Below are 21958 nucleotides of genomic sequence, written 5' to 3'. Positions count from 1 at the left end.
CTTGAGTTCAGTCAATAAAAATCGAATGTAATTCTTAATTTGTTTGAGAACTGAGAAAGACCATTCCATTAATAGGTGCGGCGTCTTGGCCACATAACCACTTCGGGAGTGCATTATTTCTATAATAATTCTCACCTCATCTCACGTTCCGTTGCAAATTCCAAAACGTCATTTTAGAGCTAATAACAGAGGCTTGAGCCATTGATATGCAGGCTAATGCAGTTATTAATGCAGTCTAACGCAGTTATTAGAGAGAGAGAGGGAGAGAGAGAGAGAGATTAAGTGCGTATGAATACCTGCATCTGTGCGTCTCTCAGCAGCAGCGTTCAGCAGCAGCGTCTAGCGAATCTTTAAGTTGAACTGCTTCAAGAACCTCGCTACTGAGAAATGTCATGTAGCTTTACAGCTGCGAAAATTTTATTAATAAATTCGCGGGGCAGAGCTGACAACAAGTTTCTGTCCGACTCTCCGTGTGTGCGAGTGCATGTCGGTATAACTACTGTGTCTGTGTGCGTCTGTGGGAGAGAATGGGAGAAGGAAAGTGTGTTTTCTGTAGACAAAAAAGGTGGAAGACATGGAAATAGTTGATCATTTTTACCCTATTGTTTGTTATATATTTGCTCAATGTCTTCTGGGGTTTTGGTTCTTTTACTGTTGTAGATATCCCATAGTATAACAAAAATATTATATATCTCTTTATTGTGTTTGGGCCCCCCTGGACGAGCAAGCATAGGCATGTGCCTAGAATGCCTATGTGTAAAACGTTTTTTTCCTGTTTTTCAGGTGGGGCCGGCAGGATGAGGGAAGGGCCTGCAGTCAGGCCTTCGGCTGCTATTACACCTGTGCAGCAGATGCTGGCGTCTGGCACTGGGGCTGTACTAACATCTCTTTTTGGTGAGGAAAAGAATCAGCACAATAATTTCTCTATTCAGTATTAATTCTGAACATGTTTGTGAGATCATTTCCTGCATTTGTCTGATTTTAGCATAATGTTTTCTTTTTATGTGTGTGTGTGGGGGGAAAAAAATAATGTGCATGATACTTTTTAATGCACACACATTACACTTCAAGTATGGGGTCAGTCAGTTTAAAAAAAAAAAAATTATTCATCAAGGATGCATTAAATTGTTTAAAAGTGACCAGAAAGTGATAAAAATTATAATAATAAGAAATATTTTCTTGAGTTATTTTAAACTGTAATAATATTTCAGAATATTATTGTTTTTATTGTATTTTTGATCAAATAAATGTTACTTTGGTGAGCTTAAGCGACTTCTTTCAAAAACATTAAAAAACCTACTGACCTCAAACTTTGGAATGATACTGAATGTAGGGAATATAATTGTGTTCGTAAAGTAACTGATTCGCCCATTTTAGAGTTTAATTTGACATTGGAAGCTTTGTGCTTGTGCAAGCATTGTGCTTTATAGGTGGAATTATAATGGTTATAACATTTAATACAATACTTTTATTAAAATGAAGACAAAATTGTACTCTTTCTCTTTCTCCCTCGCTCTCTCTTTGCAGTCACACCACTGGATGTAGTGAAGATCAGACTTCAAGCCCAGCAAGTTCCCCTCTATAAAGGTACAGATATTAAACTCTTCAGTTTTCACAGACAATGACAGATGATTGAACAGTGAATTTCATGCATTTATTCTAGACACACCAGTTCAACATCCATGTTGAGGTGAAGATTTTATTTGCTAATAACATCACCAATTAGAATAGCAAAAATATTGACTGATTCCAAACAGGTTTCTTAAAAATACCCTTGTTTGCCAGTGCTTGCTAAACTCAGTCCTGCCCCAAACTTACCCCACTGGTTGTATGTCGGGTTGGTCATGATCCAAGCAAAGCAAAGTTTTGATAGCACTACAGTGTAAAAATGTTTTGGGAACATTGACGTACAAATTTGTCAATGCATATTAAGCTGGGATAGAATAATTTGACCTATTTCCGCTCTAATACCAGCAAAAATTAAGCTACACTGTCATTCAGGTTCTTAAGATTTTTAATTGTATTTGAAAGAAGTCTCACCCAGGGTGCATTTATTTGATCAAAAATCGAACAAAACCGTAATATTGTGAAATATTTGTAAAGTTTAGTGTATATGTTTTTATTTTTTTATTTTAATATATTTTCATTCCTATGATGGCAAAACCTAATTTTTCAGTCTTCAGTGTCACATGATCCTTTAGAAATCATTCTAATATGCTGATTTGGTGCTGAAATAACATTTATCAATTATCATATTATAAATGTTAAAAAGAGTTACGCTGCTTAACATTTTAGTGGAAACCGTGATATTTTTTTTATGATTCTTTGGTGCATTTCAAATAGATTTTCATTATAAATGTCTTTACTAGAGCCCGACCGATATGTTTTTTTTGGGGGCCGATACCGATATTTGGGAGTAAAAAAAAAAAAGGCAGGTATCGATATATCGGCTGATATTCTTTGTGTATATTATAGTACAGTACCAGTCAAAAGTTTGGACACTTTCCCATTTGTGTGTCCAAACATTTGACTGGTACTATACTGTATATAGAATACAGTATATACATAAACAGAATATATATACATAAACACATTTTTTGCAATGATCACTCGAATGTGGTGATCAAACACTTATAATCACGTGACAAAGATATGTAATGATGGAGGCAGGGCATTTAACAATAAACTTTATTCAAAATGAGTCTGACATCAGTGCACTGAACAGTAAAGTTGAAGTTTATTCAACTTTAATTAAATTCCATTCAACTTTATTCCCTTGAAGTTTTTCACTTTGGAACATTCATTCACGGATTTGCGCTACTGTCTTCACACACAGACGAAACTTACTAGAGAAGTGTGACATAATTTACCTCCTGTAAATAAATATAAATTCACTTCTCACGCACTTTAATGCACTTTAATGCCCTTTGAATGTAACGTGTACGTTCCCTTGGAACTGGAATCATGGCGGAATATCATGTGAAGTCCACTTCGCAGGGCACTTACGGTCGAATACCTTACTGAAGTGAAAGTGTTGACTGGTGTCACTATCTTGCGAACGCGCCGGCGGATCTCCACCAAAAACGGTTGGCGCCGGACCGTGAATTTAACCACCCGTAACTCCCGAACCCCGAGGGCTATCGACGCGGGGGTGGTCTCATTCGAAAGAGGGCCTCGAGACGTACACTCGATTCGCATTCAAGAGGGTTCCTCGAGCTGAATGGATCCCCCGAATTTGGTGCGGATCCGCCACACCGTTACGGAGATATGGCCGTTCAAAGTTTTAATGGTTTTCCATAGACTTAAATCTGATGAACACAAAAATAAGTTATTTTGTTTAATGCTTTTTGTTCTTTGACAATTTTATACATGACCAGTGAAATAAATTGTCAAAGCAAGTTATCCGGGTCAAAAAATATATTTTAAACTTTGAATTGCCAGTGTATAAAACTAGTTTTTACTTGACCCTAAAGTTTTGACGACTTGACAAGGTCGAGGACCTTGGTCTGGGATGGCATTGGTCTCCTTGAAAAATCTGAAGTGGGGTGCCAAATATAATAAGAATCTGAGGCACATATGGAAAGGCAAACAACATTTAAAGAAAACCATTAAGGATTTTTCCAACAAAATTATGTATTAACGAAGCATTTAATCTCACAGTTTGGTAATTTTTCTTCTTGTGTTTGGGGAAATTGCTAGGAGGAAGCATATATTTCCCCATTAAGATAAGGGCTGCATTTAGTGCGAGACTCACGGGTCACACTTTATTTTAAGTGTGTTATTAAATGAAATTAAGTGTGAATTAAATTCTCGCTAACAAACCATTAATTATGACTTTTGCTCAATAAACTCCTAATTTGCAGCTTATTAATAGTAATGTAGTTAAGTTTAGGTATTGGGTAGGATTAAGGATGTAGAATATGGTCATGCAGAATGTGCTATATACAGTAAGTACTAATAAACAGCCAATATGTTAACAATAGTATGTGAAAAGCACCCTCAAACGAAATCAAGAGCACCCTCAGTTGAAACTAATAATACTGGCGAAACAGATTTGGTAAACGGCAGTGCTTATTTGTATTTGTGCTCCTGAAAGCATCAAAAGTTTCTATTTACAACGTGGTTTGCACCGTTGAGCATCATAGCCAGTCACACACAGACATATCTGTTGATTTCTTGAACAACTCTGATTGGCCATTGTGTTCAATGGATCAGAATTCACTCACCCCCTCGAGACGTACACTCGATTCGCATTCAAGAGGGTTCCTCGAGCTGAATGGATCCCCCGAATTTGGTGCGGATCCGCCACACCGTTACGGAGATATGGCCGTTCAAAGTTTTAATGGTTTTCCATAGACTTAAGCTTTAAAGCGTTTCATCCAGGTCGCCAGTAGCAAACAATGGAGCGCGACAAACTGGACAAACGAAGTAATTACACAATTTCAAGCATTTTATCTGCATTATATGTTCTGTAAAAAAAAATTTCATATTGGCGGCGTATCGGCGGCATATTCGCTGATACCGATATATTGGTGACAGGCTCATATCGGCCGATAATATCGGCTAAACGATATATCGGTCGGGCTCTAGTCTTTACTGTCACATTTGATCAATTTAATGCATACTTGCTGGATAACCAGTAAAAAAAAAATTTACTGATCCCAAACATTTGAATGGTAGTTTATATCTAATAACCCGCTGTAAGCTTTTGATGACATGGTGCATATAGCAAATGCAAAATGCAGCATGAGGCCTATGAGCTGTCTTTCTCTCTCTCTCTTATAGCCCTAGCATCAGAATCAAGACCCTGGGCTGGGGTCATCCGCCCTTCAAAATGTGAGTATGTAAACTGCATGAACTGTCATCTGTGCTCATGGTCCCCCCCCAAAGGTTAGCTCGCTAACTCACTCTCTAACTACCACTCAAAGAATTACAAACACATTCTGCAAAACAACTAAATCACATAGTGTAGACAACATTTTGGCTTATGTACAACATCTCTGAAGGGCTAAACATAAGGTCACATTGCAAGCAGACATGACAAATGTGCACAAAATACCACAAGTTGAAAAAATGCATTCAGTAAATGCATTTCAGAGGCCTGCTCTGCTGTATATAAATATTTATTCAGCATGTTTATAGCAGTGGACCATTAAAAGAACTCATCAGGACAAACTAAAATCCATGCCAGGTAGACCGACCTTGAACCTTTTGTAAGTCTTATGTAATATCCAGAAATAGTACGAAGACTGCTTGTTTGTGCCAAGGCTGGATTCGCGGCATGGTCAATGCCATGGTCGCTAATATTTATAGAGCCTGTTATCTAAGACCTCAGTCCTAATCGCTAAATCCTTTTAAATTATTGGAAAAACCGCAATGTCAAAGCATCACATGGTTGCTATACTGTAGGTGTGTAAATACAAGCCAAGATTATTGAGGTTGCAAAGTGTTTCTTTTCCTTTTGTTTTTTGTAACCATATTGTGGTAGTGTTGCAAGGTAACAGAAGTAGTGGCAGTTCTTTTTTTTTTCTATATTGTGACATAAATTTGATTGAAACAGATTATCAAAAATGTAGGGCGGTGACAAATCATTGCCTATTCATCAGTTGTTGATTTCATTGCCTATTCATCGGTTGCTGATTGGATGGTGGCAGATCTGAATGCAAGCTTGCTGTTGTTTCACTGGAAGATCGAGTTATAATAATTTGTTTTTAAGGCACATATGCATGGATGAATTGTTCACAGATCAATATCAAATCAGATCAATAAAATGCATTAATAAAATAGATGAATTTGCCAATTCATGCTGACTTTAACCCATACAATATGTATAGTGTACAACTTTGTGTACAACCTATTCTATGTCAAATTCCACCATAACCAATTGCAAGATTAAAAATCAAGTGTTTTGCAATTGAAAATAAAAGTTCACAAAGAAATTGTCTTTTTTTCCCATGATTGATCACTGCAGTCACTTAAGTAATTTGTGTGCTTGTGGCCATTGATAATAAATGCGCAAAAGTATTACAAATTAGATTCATGCTACTGCATTTTGTCTGTCTTTTTAGGGAAATGCTTCCTCTATTGTAACGGGCTGATGGACCACGTCTATGTGTGTCAGAATATGTCAAGCTGCTGCAGCTGGTACAAAACCCCTACCCACTTCAGCGGGACCGTGGTGAGAAATCATTTGCATCTTTCCAAACTCTGATTCCAAGTTTTTGTAATCACACAAACCTATGATTGATTCACTTTTTGTTTGTCAGGATGCATTTGTAAAGATTACTCGTAATGAGGGGCTCAGGTCTTTGTGGAGCGGACTTCCTCCCACACTGTAAGTCCAGCATCATAATGCCAGTGTACAGTTACATAAAAAACAGATGCTGTCATAACAGGTGCTAACAGATCTAGTCTAGTCCTTTTTTGTGTGTGTCTATTCATAAAGTGTGTACTGTAACTCTAGCTCAGGGGCTTTCAAACTTTTTGGAGCCAGGGACCAAGGACTAGGGGTGGCACGATTTTTTTTTTTCTCATTTTTAATTTTTTCAACGATTCCGTTCCAATACCAAAAGTTCTGAGTATCGGACAATACCGATACCAGCAGTTTTTTATTTTATCTTTAATTTCTATACCTCAGTGTGTGTTGACCTGATCATCACTCTTTTGTGTATTACACACAATGTACTAAATATAGACAACTTCATTATAAAGAAAAATAAAAAGTAAAAAATATATATAATCATAATCTATTAGAAAAATACTATTATAAAATAGGTTAGTGGATAATTCAGCAGCAAAAGTTACTCTACAAAAATAATTTTGAGTTCACAATAATTTTATAAAATCTAAACATTTAGAGAAAAAACATTATTTAGTGGGGGAAAAATTTATGTAAATGGGTGTAATCTGGTAAAATGTTACACATTGCTCTTTGTATTGTAATATAAACCAATTTAGAGTAGACGTCACAGCTTACAGCTGCGCGCGCATAGTGGTTGCAGAAAAACACTGGGAACAAGTGGAGATAAATGGTTAAAATCCATGGAATAAAAGAAAAAAAATGTTTTTGTGCCTTTTGATGTCAAGATCGGAATGCAAATAATTTTTATAGAATACTGTCGTCAAAGACGCCATTTGAAGCTAGACGCAGACGTTTAAATGGACATACTATGGATGAAAACTGTTATGGTTACTCTACTTTTAAAGCATAAATTCGATTTAAACAATAGGTCTACATAATATTGACATATGCTGTTCATAGGGGACATATTGTATTAGCCCTACAGTTACAGCATGAAATATTATTTAAACCTTACTATTAGAAATAGTATTTAAACCTTACTATTAACATTTTTACATAACATTTATTTATTCTATCTCACAATTCTGACTTTTTTTCTCGTAAATGCAAGTTTATATCTCCTAATTCGGACTTTTATAACTCGACTTAACTCAAAAATAGTGAGTTTGTCAAATCTGAGGGAAAAAAGCCAGAAGAGCCGAGGGGAAAAGAGAATGACGAGTTGTTTTTCCTTATTAGAATTGTGAGATATAATCTCGGAATTGCGAGAATGAAGTCAGAAATGTGAAATATAAAATAAAATTTACCTTTTTTTAATTCTTTTATTCCATGGCTCCATAGACTGCCACTTGAAAACCGTAATTTTCTACCTCCAGATAGGCTCCGCCCACACAAAAAAAACGTCATCCCTGTTTCGGATCTGTAAGACTATCCCCCTCTCTAACGTAACTCAAAAATAGTGAGTTTGTCAAATCTGAGGGAAAAAAGCCAGAAGAGCCGAGGGGAAAAGAGAATGACGAGTTGTTTTTCCTTATTAGAATTGTGAGATATAATCTCGGAATTGCGAGAATAAAGTCAGAATTTTGAAAAATAAAATCAAATTTACCAGTTTTTTTTATTCTTTTATTCCATGGCTCCATAGACTGCCACTTGAAAACCGTAATTTTCTACCTCCAGATAGGCTCCGCCCACACAAAAAAAACGTCATCCCTGTTTCGGATCTGTAAGACTATCCCACTCTCTAACGTCTAACGCCTCTAACAGTGCTTATCGCTGAGTGACAAGCTCTTGTAATATGCGGAGAACATTTTAAAAATGACATCTAATCAATATAATTTATAATCTTTTTAAACCAAACTATTTTGTACCGTATCTGTGAAATTCTCTAGCCATAAAGGCTATCTCTCCCAGGTTTTCTGCAACCATCCTGAATGTTTACAAACCAATAATTGGTCTATACATTCATGAAAAACAAGTAAATATAATTATATATAAATATATGCAATAAATTAAATACATTTCTTTTACATTTATAGCACAGTAATGAGGCAGCATCATATGATAGATACGACAGAACAAGAAAGGCAATTAACAATCTTTCATTGCGCAAAAGTATTATAACATGAAAGGCTCCAATACAGAGCCGGCACAAAGCACTTATGCGCATCCCGTGCGCAGAATGATGCGCTTGAAGCAACACGTAGTCGCAGGGCTCTGCATAGAAAAGTTCAAAGCACAAAGGGAAGAGAAACTGATGCGTAGTGTATTATATCCACTGGCGAGTAAAATCTGAGAATTGATTAACCATTGGCTGATATTAGACATCATTTAGTCGCCCAGAGTGAAGATTTAGTCGCATATGCGAGTGATTTACTCTGAAATGTAGAGGGTTGACAGTCTATGAGCACGAAGCACATTGTAAGCGCTTCGTGTTAAAAACTTCAAAGCACAAAGGGAAGAGAAACTGATGCGTAGTGTATTATATCTGTGCGATAGTTTTTTTAGCCTTTTCTTTTAACAGTTTTAAATTTCAGTTAATGTACGTGTGAAGAACAATTCATAGTGCTCTGTACACCAGTGTTGTGATCTCTAACAGACACCAGGTAGAAACTAACATGATTTAGAATTAGCTATAAACTCCAGCAAGATAAAAGTCCTTTTATGCAAAACAGCCGATGTTTATCTACAGATCAAGTATAATAATAGGAACATTGTATCATCCTAGAGAGAGTTTCGTCATCTTGACTGTCGTAACTGAACGCGACGTGCAGTCTGAATGCTGAATGGAGGATGACAGACCGCCGCAGCGGAGAGAAGGGTTTACGTGAACTTGAATTTAACGACTTAAATATTCATCTGTACCTCACATTCAACTATGGAACGGTCTCAGAACATTGAAATATAGTGCACGGAAACTTTATGGTGCTTTATAATGTTTTTGTGGCTTTCGTGGGGCTTAACAATAGCACAGAATAGTATATGCACAATATCGGATTTTGATCGGTCTCGTCTGACCGATACCTCGATCCAGCAGAAAATGCCAGTATCGGAGCGATACCGATCCTGAATATCGTATCGGCGCACCCCTACCAAGGACCCCCTCATAATTATAACAGTGTTTAAGGCTAAAGTTTAATGTTGGTAGGAGGAATGAACATAATATGAATGTTTTATTGGTGCAAATGGTCCCCATTGTATATGTACTTTTTAATACTACAGCATAATATAATTAAATTTACCATATTTTCCGGAAAGTTGCACCAGGTCAAGGGCGAAAAAAACAAAACATAAGTTGCATCGGTGTGTAAGTCGCATAAATTTTGTGGCATTTATAACAGAACAAAAATAAATTTATGTATGTCAAAAAATGTATTATAGTGCCGATCATTACAAACAACATTTATTTTAAATGCCATAGACGCTGATCCCATGGGTGCTCGTGAAAAACACAAGATAGTCTTCGTTCATTTTAACCAATAAGAAATGGATTGCAGCTTTTACAACTTTATACCGTATTCATAGTTCCTTTGAGGCCGTTTTTGTTATTATTTTAATGGCAAATGTCGAGAGTGCATTATTGTAATATGAGAGGCCACCAGCACAAATCTCTCGGCTTACAGCGAGCTTGCTCTCCATTTTATATATATATAGTGATCATGGCTCTGTGCTCCTTCAGATATTATGTGTAACTCAAACTTTGTCCTGTGTACGCGCGAATAAGTGCTTTTTGTAAACAGGTATTTATTAAATAATTTTATTTAGTGAAGCGCAACCCTCATAGAAAGAATGTGTGTATTATTTGGTTGGTAATTGCATGCATTTTACTTCGCAAGATACATTTTGTGTAGTGAATTCATCAAACGGAGTATAGCCTACTCTAGAAAAAACTAACACCCAGTATAATGAATTACTGAGTAATGAGAATGTTTAAATATGTTAAGCATTTGTTGCGTATGTGTATGATAACTTAGCCCGGTTATCATTTACTTGTGTAAACTGGTGAAAATGTGTTTTATAAAAAAATTAAATGCTCGTTTTTTTGTACCCACCGGCAGAAACATAAATCGACACCTATGGCTATGTCCATAAGAAACTAAACTTACTTACTAAAAACTGAAACTTAACCACATTGTGGGCTAGCAAACCTCTCATTCGGCATGAATCGTTTTTATGAGTGAATCGTTATGTAGTCTAACATTTGGTTGCTAAACTATTAGGCTACGTATTATGTAAAGAAGGCTTTGTACTTCTCTCATGTCTGAATATCTACTAACAGCATCCTTCACATATGCAAAAAAGTGTTTGGAAAAACACCACGGCATGCTCACGCTAACCAGCAAAACCTACATATTGTACAACAGACACGTTAAATTGAGTCACCAAATACCTTTTGTAGGTTTAGTTGTCTCATTTAGTTTGCTGATGATGAGGCTGTGATGTCAAGTTGCAGTGCTAGAACTGATATGTTGTGTGCGCGGGAAGTGCCAGCGCGAACACGTTGGATTCCTTGTATCAGCAGAAAAAGTGATATCCGTCAGATAAGAGCAAGACATCATTCAAAACGGTCTATTTTTATTTTGTGTACCTTCAAAATGACAGTGAAACGTAGTGCTTTTGTAAAATAAAGAAAACAAACAAAAATGCAAATGCCGTCTTGGTCTATGTGAACCACTTCCTAAAATTAAGGAAAACTCTGCGATACTGTCTACTTAACTTAGAAATATTATTTAGCTATATAAACCTTGAAGTGCCCACTTTTAAGTTTTTACGCTTTGCTTATTTGATATTAATGCATTGTATAAGTCACTTTGGAATATAAATCATAGCACGTTTCAGAAGATAAAAAACGCGAGTTGGAGTCCGGAAAATACGGTATAGCAAATTATTCTGCAGACCCCCTGGCTTTGCGTCGCGGACCCCAGTTTGAAAACCACTGCTCTAGCTCATTCTAAAGACTTTGATTCTGCACTGAAGTGCAGTGTTTTGCTAAAAGTAATAACTTGTAGATCATTAAATAAATGATTTGACAGATTCAAAGATCATTGATTGAAGGATTCGGTAGACTGATTCAGACAGATGACTCGAGTGTATTGAAGTGATCCATTAAAAGAACTGCCGCATAAGGGTCATTATATGTAAATAAAAAAAACCATAGTCATGCTGTTTACTGTGCAAGCAAATGACCCTTTGACTAAATGTATAAATAACATGTTAATGATTGAACGTCTGGATCAAGTTCACTGTAATCTTTTTTTGGGGTCAGATCACTTGAGCACATGGCCTGACATAACAGTAAATACATTTACATTTAGTCATTTAGCAGACGCTTTTATCCAAAGCGACTAACAAATGAGGACAATAAAAGCAGTCAAAACTAACAAAAGAGCAACAATATATAAGTGCAAATAGGAATAAATGTGAATCTTTGAAATGACACTCATTTGTAATTAGTGCACAAGTTATTTTCAATTCACCCTTGTGTTTGAAGGGTGATGGCTGTTCCTGCCACAGTCATCTATTTCACCTGTTATGACCAGCTGCGAGACTTCCTGCGTTACAGCATGGGCTATCAGGGGGACCATATCCCCCTCATAGCAGGAGGGTTAGCAAGATGTGAGTATGAACTTATCCTTCCTGTCTCATCCAAGCATCTTTTACAAAACTACCGTATGTATTGTACTGTGTATTATGAAGATCATATAATAATATTACATGTGTCCCTAAACATAACTCTGAAAAACAGCAGAATACATGGGTACTATATTGGTTACAGGCTGATAGTAGAGGTGTTTAATTTAATGTATCAGTCAGTTTTGGATATTAATTGAGTTCTCATTTCTCCTGTTTTGACATTTACATTTGCTGCCATCTAACACTCATTTCAAGATAATTTATACATTATATTAACATTATTAGCTAGAATATATTGCTAGTATATATACACTACCATTCAAACATTTGGGGTCGGTAAGATCTCTGAATATTTTTGAAAGATATCTCTAATGATTGCTGAGGCTGCATTTATTTGAACAAAAAACATTAAAACAATAATTATGTACAATTATTACATTATCAGCATCATTACTCCAGTCTTCAGTGTCACATGATCCTTGAGAAATCATTCTAATATGCTGATTTGCTGCTCAAGAAAGAGAGAAACCTGTTATTAATGTTGAAAATAGTTGTGCTGCTGCTTTTTTTGTGGAAACAATTTAATACTTTTTTGGGGGGATTCTTTGATGAATAGAAGGGTCAAAAGAACAGCATTTATAATTCTTTTTTTTAACATTATTAATGTCTTTACTGTCACTTTTGTTCAATTGAATCCTTTTTGAATAAAAGTATTCAGTATTAATTTCTTTCAAGAAAATTCTTACTGACCCTAAACTTTTGAACGGTAGATTTTAATATTTTGCAAATCTCAAAATGAAAATAATTTTTTCTTACTGTATATTATAATATTGTGATGTCTAAATTCACTTGTAGTATTTAGAATGATTGATTTAAATGTTATTTTAAACGCATTTAGACAAAAAACGGCTAAATGTTCATATCAGTGCATCCATGCTTTTGTTGTACTTTTCCCAGTGTACTGTTCGATCGTTTCTGCTGTGGTGTGATCTCTGTTGTCAAGTTATTGACATCTCTCTGTGCTGCTCAGTGGGAGCGGTGTCTGTGATCAGCCCTCTGGAGTTAGTTCGGACTAAGATGCAATCCCGCAAGCTACCGTACAGCGAGCTGATGGTGTGTATCCGCTCGGCTGTGGCTCAGGATGGCTGGTTATCTCTCTGGAGAGGCTGGGGACCCACTGTTCTACGGGACGTGCCCTTTTCCGGTCAGTGACCCGTACAATCTCTGGCGGCGTGATGGTGAACTGATGTCCCCCAGATGCAATGTTTGACTGTTTTTGTGTTTTTTTTTGCCTCAGCCCTGTACTGGTTTAACTATGAGCTAGTGAAGGCACAGCTGTGTGAGCGGTACAGGGCACCACAGACCTCATTCACCATCAGTTTTACAGCAGGGGCCGTCTCAGGAGCAGTGAGTATACTCTCAAAAGCCAAATATTATTGATGACTTTTACTTTAAGTGACGCATTCAAAGAAGGAATTTGATGGCTGTAAATTAATGTAGAGGAGTTTATGAATGATTACATAAAGCTACGGTGAGCAAAAAAAGATAAAACAATGTGAACAAACAGAGCGTGATACCTTATCTGGCCTGACTGATTAAAAATAAGGGCATTTTGCATGAGAACAAATGCTGGGTCAGCTTCTGTCCCAGATGAATGGAGGACATGAGTAAAACTGAGCTGATCTCTAACTAATGGTCAAGTTACTTTTTGTATATTCTTACTCCATAACAATTAAATTTATTGGTTTAAAATAGAATTGATTTGTGAATATAAAACAACTGAATAATCATTAAGTGTACAATTAATTATATTTGTATAATGTTTAAGAGCAGTTTTTGGTTGGTTGCTTTTCTCCCTAAGAAGTATCAGTCAAAAAAGTAATGCAGTAATAAATAGTAATGTTGTGAAATATTACTACAATCTAAACAATCTACAATCTGTTTTCACTTTGAATATATTGTAAAATGTAATTTAATCCTGTGATGCAAAGCTGAATTTTCAGCAGCAATTACTTCAGTCTTCAGTGTCACATGATCCTTCAGAAATCATTCAGATATGCTGATATGCTGCACAAGAATTATTTCTTCTTCTTATCAATGGTGAAATAAGTATTTGTTAATATTTTTATTTGTGGAAATGGTGATGCATATTTTTCTTTTAAATAAGAAAATTCTAAAGAACAGCATGTATTTGAAATATATATTTTTAATGTTTTATATGACATTATGCATGTATTTACTGACATTTTTAAATCTGGTTTTAAACTTAGTAAAAAAAAAAGAAAAAAAGAATGTCTTTCATACCATCCTGGGTTATCAGCTATATATATATATATATATAATAATTATTATTATAAATTTTTTTATATATATATATTTTTGACACAGATCGCTGCAATTCTGACCCTGCCGTTTGATGTGGTGAAAACACGCAAGCAAATCCAATTAGGAGAAATGGAGGCTCTTGGAGGTATAGCAGCTTCTGTAGTTTCACCTGTTAACACATTAGAAAGAGTGGAGTAATGCAACCTGCATGTTGAGTGACATATGTCATCATTAGGTGACGGCTCACTTTTAAAAACAGTTCGGAGCTGATTACTTAAGCTAGATTTAATTACATTTATCAAATTTCATGACATTTTGACCTTTGGCAGTAGTCTCTGTGAAGAAACCGTCCACCACATGGAACATGATGAGGAACATCTGGATCGACATGGGATACAGGGGTTTGTTTGCAGGTAAGCGCTAATATCTAGTGATAGTGACGTCAGAGTAGTTCTATAACTTTACTAGCCAAACTAGAGATTGACATCAGTTAAAAGAGGCCTGTTTGTGACGGTCAGGATTAGGGCTGCACGATATATTGAAATAAAATCAATATTGTGATATATTTGACAATATTGTGATTGTCAAATTGCGCAGACTGCTATTTCAGTAAACATATGCGCTACTGGTTTCAGTGTGAAGTGCGGAGTAATTCATGTTCAGCAGCGCGTTCTGAAACTGGCCGCGCATATTTTTGTTTGTATTTTTGTCAAAATAAAAGCTTAATTGTTTACCATTTGAAAATGAAAATATTAAGACGTAACTATTAGTATTGTAATTGTACAGTTAAGTATAGTTGTATGTTTTTATGCAGACGCACTCCCCAAATAATCACCCTAGTCATTCTTGAATTATTCTTTCCAGATATAGCTACTTGCGTCATCTGGTGGAAATTCCTGTACCTTTTCATATCGCAAATATAGCACCGAAAATCAAAATATTGTGATGTCAGTATTTCTTATATCATGCAGTCTTAGTCGGGATTAATAACTCAATAGTTTACAGTCATATAATATTATAGTTTATGGTAATCTTTTGGATGTATAATATATTGCATGCATAGAACAGTGTTGATTTGTGTAGGACCAAACTAGATCTGAAATTACAGATTGCAGTTTTAAAAGTTTTTTATTGTTTAAACAGTCAGGGATAATGTTGTATACATTCAATTAACAGCTTTGCTTTTTTCAGGTTTTCTTCCAAGAGTGATCAAAGTTGCTCCCGCCTGTGCTGTCATGATCAGCACTTATGAGTTCGGGAAGACTTTCTTTCAGGAGCGTAATCTGAATCAGCCGAGATGTGGACTTTGAGATGAGCAGGAGGACCAGAGGTTTGTCCAGGATGATGAGGAAGCTGAGAGACTCCTCCTTGCCAACTACTGCAAACACAGATGACTTCAGCCAAGCTTTGAGTTAGTTCTCTGAAAAGAAACTCTAATTGTTGGGTGATGTGCCTACTGACTGGCACAAGGAATAAAAGCTGTGAGACGTAAACCACTACTTTGCATCCGAGATGAAAAACTTGCGTTATGATGCATCAATAAATGCACAGTTTCCCCACAAACCCTGTGATGCCTTAATGAACAGTACCAAAGCATGCTGGCAGAAACACTACCTCCCCATAATGCCCCACTTATTGAAATGGCTGCTGGTTGAACGTGACATCCAGGTTGTTGTATCTGCAGTGCATGACTTGAGTCCCTTTTATTAAAGATACAGTGCTGCCCTCTGCTGTTCATGCTGAAGAAACCTCAGACCGAATGGATAAACGGCTCAAAACTGAGCTTTACGGTCTTCATTTTCAGCAAGTAATTAAAAAATGAGTATTGTTTTATTTAAGTGTGTTCTTTTTTGCAAATAATTAATTCACCTAAACTAAGACTTGTTCTTTGTATGGCCACTGAACTTGGGAAAAGCCACGAACATTTTTTTAAGTTTTGTGAATTGAGAATGTAAAGAAAATTTGACTTTTAATGAGAGTGAAGTGACATGTGGCCAAGTCTTGTCCTGCCCACGTTCACTGCATTTAGTTCAGATATGAAGTTCTCAGATTTTATTTAATAAAAGACCTTTAAAAATGCTTCCTCTTAGAAGTTTAATTTTACAACAACTTAATGTGCATGACCACACTACATGACGCATACTACATAAATGAGTTGTAGATTGCATTTTTGAGTGAATGTGAGAGAAATTATCTTAAAATAACTGAATATGCCTGATATTTGACTTTTAATGAGAGTGAAATGACATGTGGCCAAGTATGGTGACCCATACTCGGAATTAGTGCTCTGCATTTATCCCATCCAAAGTGCACACACACACACACACACACACACACACACAGCAGTGAACACACACCCGGAGCAGTGGGCAGCCATTTGTTTGCTGCGGCGCCCGGGGAGCAGTTGGGGGTTCGGTGCCTTGCTCAAGGGCACCTCAGTCGTGGTATTGAAGGTGGGAGAGAGTGCTGTATATTCACTCCCCCCACCTACAATCCCTGCCGGTACGAGACTGACTAACCATTAGACTATTTCTATATATTGAGAGTGGATGGTGACCACAGCTATCACTGGTCATCATCCACTTTCATTGTATGGAGAAAAAAAAAGTCTGGACATTCTGCTGAACATTTTCTTTTGTGTTCTGCCCTAGACAGACAGACTAGTTTTAGTTGCATATCTTAGATTTACAAAACATTTTTTCGGGTCACATTTTACACATGTATCTGACATTAATCTTGAAACAGAATGAATGAATGAAGTGGAACATTTCATATTTAATATGTACTTCAACTACATCGCCCGTTGGAGGGCGACGCCACTAGAGGAGCGTAACGTACGTGTGACGTATGCAGTGACGCACACGCGTCGGATGCGCATGTTGCTTTAAAAGGAAGCGCAGCTTCTCAGTCGCTCTCTTTCAATCGGACTGGGGACGAAATGGTGAGTGATCGACTCCCCTTCAAAACCCAACCTAGATCAGAGATCTAGATCCGGTTTTAAACACATGCTATTCTGTATCTTGTGCATAAAAAGTAAGCGAATGATTTGCTGTGGTTATGGCGTAACCGCAGCGCCGGAGTATTTTGCACGTGGTGTGTGATCGACCGTAGGGGAAAATGGCAGCGTCCTGCTCGGCTTTGAAATCTTTTAGCACACAAACGATTTAAATACGTTTTAGTAAGCATAAAGATGAAAGTGAGATATTATAAACCATTCTAGTTGTCAAATTGCGCGTTTAAGGTTTTTTTTAAATTCAAGTTTTGAATGTCTTTCTGTGCCTGTCGTAAAGAATTGGGGCTCATGATTTTGAGAATAAAAAAAAAAAAAAAATCCCCATTTGAATGCAAAAACGTTGCATTGGAATTTTAGGTGTGCGTTAAGGAGGCATCCTTATCAGTGGCACACGAGATGCGATGACTATGCAAGTGTCATTGCATTTTTAATGTTTTAGTTAACCTATCCAGTTGAAGCCACTATGCGGCGCTGCTGCCTTAATTACAAATATTGCGGGAAAAGAACCTCAATGCAGAGAAGATCTTATCAAAACTGAAACCAAGCCGTTTACACACAACTCCTATTTCGTGCATTTTCTAGAGGGACATCCATCACGGTTGCACTCGTGTCTCTCACACAAGAGGTTGGAAAAGCCATGTAAAATTAATGCAAGTTTAACTTTGAAAAAAACATCTTGAGAGTGGTTTTTCCCCATCTCACTGCAACTCGTGTTTTTAAATGTAAAATGTAGTGTGTGTTTGGCTTTCGGCCCTTTGTATTAAACTATTACTCTGCGCTGTGCTAAACTCCGGATTTGAACAATAGCAAATACTTAAACTGATATCAAAACATACTTGCAGCCACTGATTCAGAAGCACCAGATTGTCATAGCAAAGTCATTGACTTTTTTTTTTAAATATTTTTTTAAGAGTGAGTGACGTGACATGTGGCCAAGTATGGTGACCCATACTTGGAATTAGTGCTCTGCATTTAACCCATCCTAAGTGCACACACACAGCAGTGAACACACACCCAGAGCAGTGGGCAGCCATTTATGCTGCCCACTGCCGGGGGGCCGTTGGGGGTTCGGTGCCTTGCTCAAGGGCACCTCAGTCGTGGTATTGAAGGTGGGAGAGAGCACTGTACATTTACGGCCAAAGAGATTATGGCCAAAAATATCTCGTTCTCATTCAAAATGTTACTTTATTGGTCTTATGCCATTAATGAAGAAAGTCCATTCCACATGTTTGTAATATGAATGTAAGTGACTTGTTTACGTCAACTCCGACTTGCTAATAAATTTTTGGGTCCTGTGGGGGGGAAAATTATTTACTTTCAGAAACCTTTTTTTCAATTTACTTATCAAAATGGCTTCTGTAACTTTCATTATTCGTAAAACATTATGAAACTGACAATATAATCGTTTTACACAATTGCATTGTCTAGGGATGCACCGATATGAAAATTTTGGCCGATACCGATAACCGATTATTCTTTATTTTTGAAAGCCGATAACCGATATGTTGGATTTTTAAAAAAAAAAAAAAAAAAAAAAAAAAAAATCCCCATTTGAATGCAAAAACGTTGCATTGGAATTTTAGGTGTGCGTTAAGGAGGCATCCTTATCAGTGGCACACGAGATGCGATGACTATGCAAGTGTCATTGCATTTTTAATGTTTTAGTTAACCTATCCAGTTGAAGCCACTATGCGGCGCTGCTGCGTTAATTACAAATATTGCGGGAAAAGAACCTCAATGCAGAGAAGATCTTATCAAAACTGAAACCAAGCCGTTTACACAACTCCTATTTCGTGCATTTTCTAGAGGGACATCCATCACGGTTGCACTCGTGTCTCTCACACAAGAGGTTGGAAAAGCCGTGTAAAATTAATGCAAGTTTAACTTTGAAAAAAACATCTTGAGAGTGGTTTTTCCCCATCTCACTGCAACTCGTGTTTTTAAATGAAAAATGTAGTGTGTGTTTGGCTTTCGGCCCTTTGTATTAAACTATTACTCTGCGCTGTGCTAAACTCCGGATTTGAACAATAGCAAATACTTAAACTGATATCAAAACATACTTGCAGCCGCTGATTCAGAAGCGCCAGATTGTCATAGCAAAGTCATTGACTTTTTTTTTTAAATATTTTTTTAAGAGTGAGTGACGTGACATGTGGCCAAGTATGGTGACCCATACTTGGAATTAGTGCTCTGCATTTAACCCATCCTAAGTGCGCACACACAGCAGTGAACACACACCCAGAGCAGTGGGCAGCCATTTATGCTGCCCACTGCCGGGGGGCCGTTGGGGGTTTGGTGCCTTGCTCAAGGGCACCTCAGTCGTGGTATTGAAGGTGGGAGAGAGCACTGTACATTTACGGCCAAAGAGATTATGGCCAAAAATATCTCGTTCTCATTCAAAATGTTACTTTATTGGTCTTATGCCATTAATGAAGAAAGTCCATTCCACATGTTTGTAATATGAATGTAAGTGACTTGTTTACGTCAACTCCGACTTGCTAATAAATTTTTGGGTCCTGTGGGGGGGGGGAAATTATTTACTTTCAGAAACCTTTTTTTCAATTTACTTATCAAAATAGCTTCTGTAACTTTCATTATTCGTAAAACATTATGAAACTGACAATATAATCGTTTTACACAATTGCATTGTCAGTACAAGGTAGTGTACAAAATAACTTGTATACTGTATAATTTGTGGATAAATATTGGCTGTTTGGCTTTTTTTTTTAAATTATATATAAATAATGGAGCTCGACTTAACGATCAACTTTCTGTAGATGCGCCTGCTGCCCCTCAGACAGAAGAAGTCTCACTTGATAGAGATTCAGCTGAATGGAGGCTCCATCGCTGATAAGGTTGACTGGGCCAGAGAGAAGCTTGAGCAGCCTGTTCCCATTACTAATGTCTTTGGTCAAGATGAGATGATTGCCGTTATCAGTGCTACCAAGGGTCACGGATACAAGGGTAAGTTGATGGCTTTGTTTAACATCCGTCTGTTCCTATGGATTTTGACAGGCATTGTGCACAGTGATGAAAGACATGGATTAATCGCGTCAGGCATGGCGCCCGAAACACATGAGGAAATTTCCCATGCTGCCTTCCTTCTGACAGCACACTTGCCATATTTTAATCAAAGGAGCTTCTAAGAGCTCATTTTGATCAAATAAATGTTTCTGTAGGTGTGGCACACAAAGAAGCTGCCCCGTGAGACCCATCGTGGTCTGCGTAAAGTGGCCTGTATTGGAGCCTGGCATCCTGCCCGTGTGGCTTTCTCTGTGGCTCGTGCTCATCAAGAAGGTGAGGCCTCAGAATTAGACCCTAGCTTTCCTGTAGGACCAGTTTTAAGCATCCCTTTCCTTTCGAGTCTTGTTTCTCATGATGTTTTGCTCATTTAGATTTACAAGATTGGTGTGGGGTATCGCACAAAGGATGGAAAAGTAGTTAAGAACAAAGCCTCTACTGAATCTGATCTGTCCAACAAGAGCATCAACACCCTGGTGAGTGTGCAGATGCCTGCCTTATTTGGTTTTCAGTTACTTCAGGCTGTGTATTCTTTAAGGTTTTAAACTGACTTTTTGTGCACATTAGGGGGGCTTTGTGCACTATGGTGAAGTGACCAACAACTTTGTCATGCTGTGTGGTCGGAACCAAGAAGAGGTTTTGACTGCGCAAATCTCTTCTGGTACAGACCAGCCGCTGTGCCCAGGAAGAGGATCGACCTCAAATTCATCGACACCACCTTCAAATTCGGTCATGGACGTTTCCAGACCATCGAGGAAAAGAAAAGCTTCATGGTGAGTGCACAACTGCTTTGAGACCCAGTGGTTACTCTGGACTTCATCCCTGCTGTGACCCGAGCATACACAATCAGACTGGCCCAAAAATATCAGTCTGAATTAGGCTGGGGCCGAGTGTCCCGAGGCTTTGGTAGATGCTGCCCTTCTGAGTTTTACGTGCACCACACCTAACTGCCAACTTGACTATGGTCCTCTGCAGATCAGTGCACTGTTCGTAACCTGTTTCAGCCGGTCAATCTGAGATTTGGGTTCCATTCCAGTGCAAGATTAAAAAAAAACTCAGTGAGGCAGGGGAGTGGTGCCTCACTTGTGCTTTCTCCCTGTTCACTCTCTGATGACATCTCATTTTTTTTTTTTAGTTTTAATTTTTTGCTTGTATAAAGTAGTCGTTAAATCAGCTGGTAACCAATCTTTTCTTTCAACAGGGACCCCTCAAGAAAGACCGCCTTGCCAAGGAGATGTCATAATTGTACTCTGCCACAGCTCTGTCTGGTGTTGTCATGCAGTGCTATGGAGTGGTTTAATAAAAATAAACCAAATGAACCGTCGCAATGGGAGTTTAGTTAAATCAGCTGGTAACCAATCTTTTCTTTCAACAGGGACCCCTCAAGAAAGACCGCCTTGCCAAGGAGATGTCATTGTACTCTGCCACAGCTCTGTCTGGTGTTGTCATGCAGTGCTATGGAGTGGTTTAATAAAAATAAACCAAATGAACCGTCGCAATGGGAGTTTTAAAAAAAATTATTTTCCCCTCCATTTCAGAATGGATGTCTGTTCTTAATCATCGTCTTGGTTTATTGCAGTTGTTCTCAACCTTTGTAATGGTGGTTTCCCCCCCCCCCCCTTTTACCTTAAGTATTTTACGTTCCCAAGGTTCATTTTAGGGGACAA

The 21958-nt window shown here is 37.5% G+C and overlaps 1 protein-coding gene and 1 pseudogene across 2 annotated transcripts; both read left to right on the top strand.

Moving 5' to 3' along the window:
- Positions 1 to 750: 750 nt before the first annotated feature.
- LOC107561357 (solute carrier family 25 member 39-like) lies at positions 751 to 16090 on the top strand. Of its 2 annotated transcripts, none has more exons than XM_016245786.1 (11): positions 751 to 894; positions 1528 to 1587; positions 4786 to 4836; positions 6069 to 6178; positions 6267 to 6334; positions 11790 to 11914; positions 12963 to 13136; positions 13230 to 13339; positions 14321 to 14402; positions 14590 to 14670; positions 15449 to 16090. In XM_016245786.1, exons 1-11 carry the CDS (start codon positions 753 to 755, stop codon positions 15565 to 15567), a joined length of 1122 nt encoding a protein of 373 aa, XP_016101272.1. In that variant the 5' UTR covers positions 751 to 752; the 3' UTR covers positions 15568 to 16090. The 2 variants fall into 2 exon arrangements, with proteins under 2 accessions (XP_016101272.1, XP_016101271.1); XM_016245785.1 differs by having other exon boundaries at positions 14587 to 14670.
- A 3957-nt stretch (positions 16091 to 20047) lies between these two features.
- Positions 20048 to 21629, top strand: LOC107561342 (60S ribosomal protein L3-like; annotated as a pseudogene).
- The last annotated feature ends 329 nt before the right edge of the window (positions 21630 to 21958 follow it).

The sequence above is a fragment of the Sinocyclocheilus grahami genome, unplaced genomic scaffold (genome assembly GCF_001515645.1).
Source record: "Sinocyclocheilus grahami isolate Dianchi unplaced genomic scaffold, SAMN03320097.WGS_v1.1 scaffold768.1, whole genome shotgun sequence".
In the NCBI taxonomy this organism is placed as follows: Eukaryota; Metazoa; Chordata; class Actinopteri; order Cypriniformes; family Cyprinidae; genus Sinocyclocheilus; species Sinocyclocheilus grahami.
Note: the sequence above shows the minus strand (reverse complement) of the source record. Positions and strands in the feature narration are given on the sequence as shown.

Coding starts and splice junctions, on each gene's coding strand:
- LOC107561357 (XM_016245785.1), top strand. CDS start 753: ATGTGTAAAACGTTTTTTTCCTGTTTTTCAGGTGGGGCCGGCAGGATG. Junction 11,915..12,962: donor AGCAGGAGGGTTAGCAAGAT/GTGAGTATGAAC, acceptor TGTGCTGCTCAG/TGGGAGCGGTGTCTGTGATC. Junction 14,671..15,448: donor ATACAGGGGTTTGTTTGCAG/GTAAGCGCTAAT, acceptor TGCTTTTTTCAG/GTTTTCTTCCAAGAGTGATC.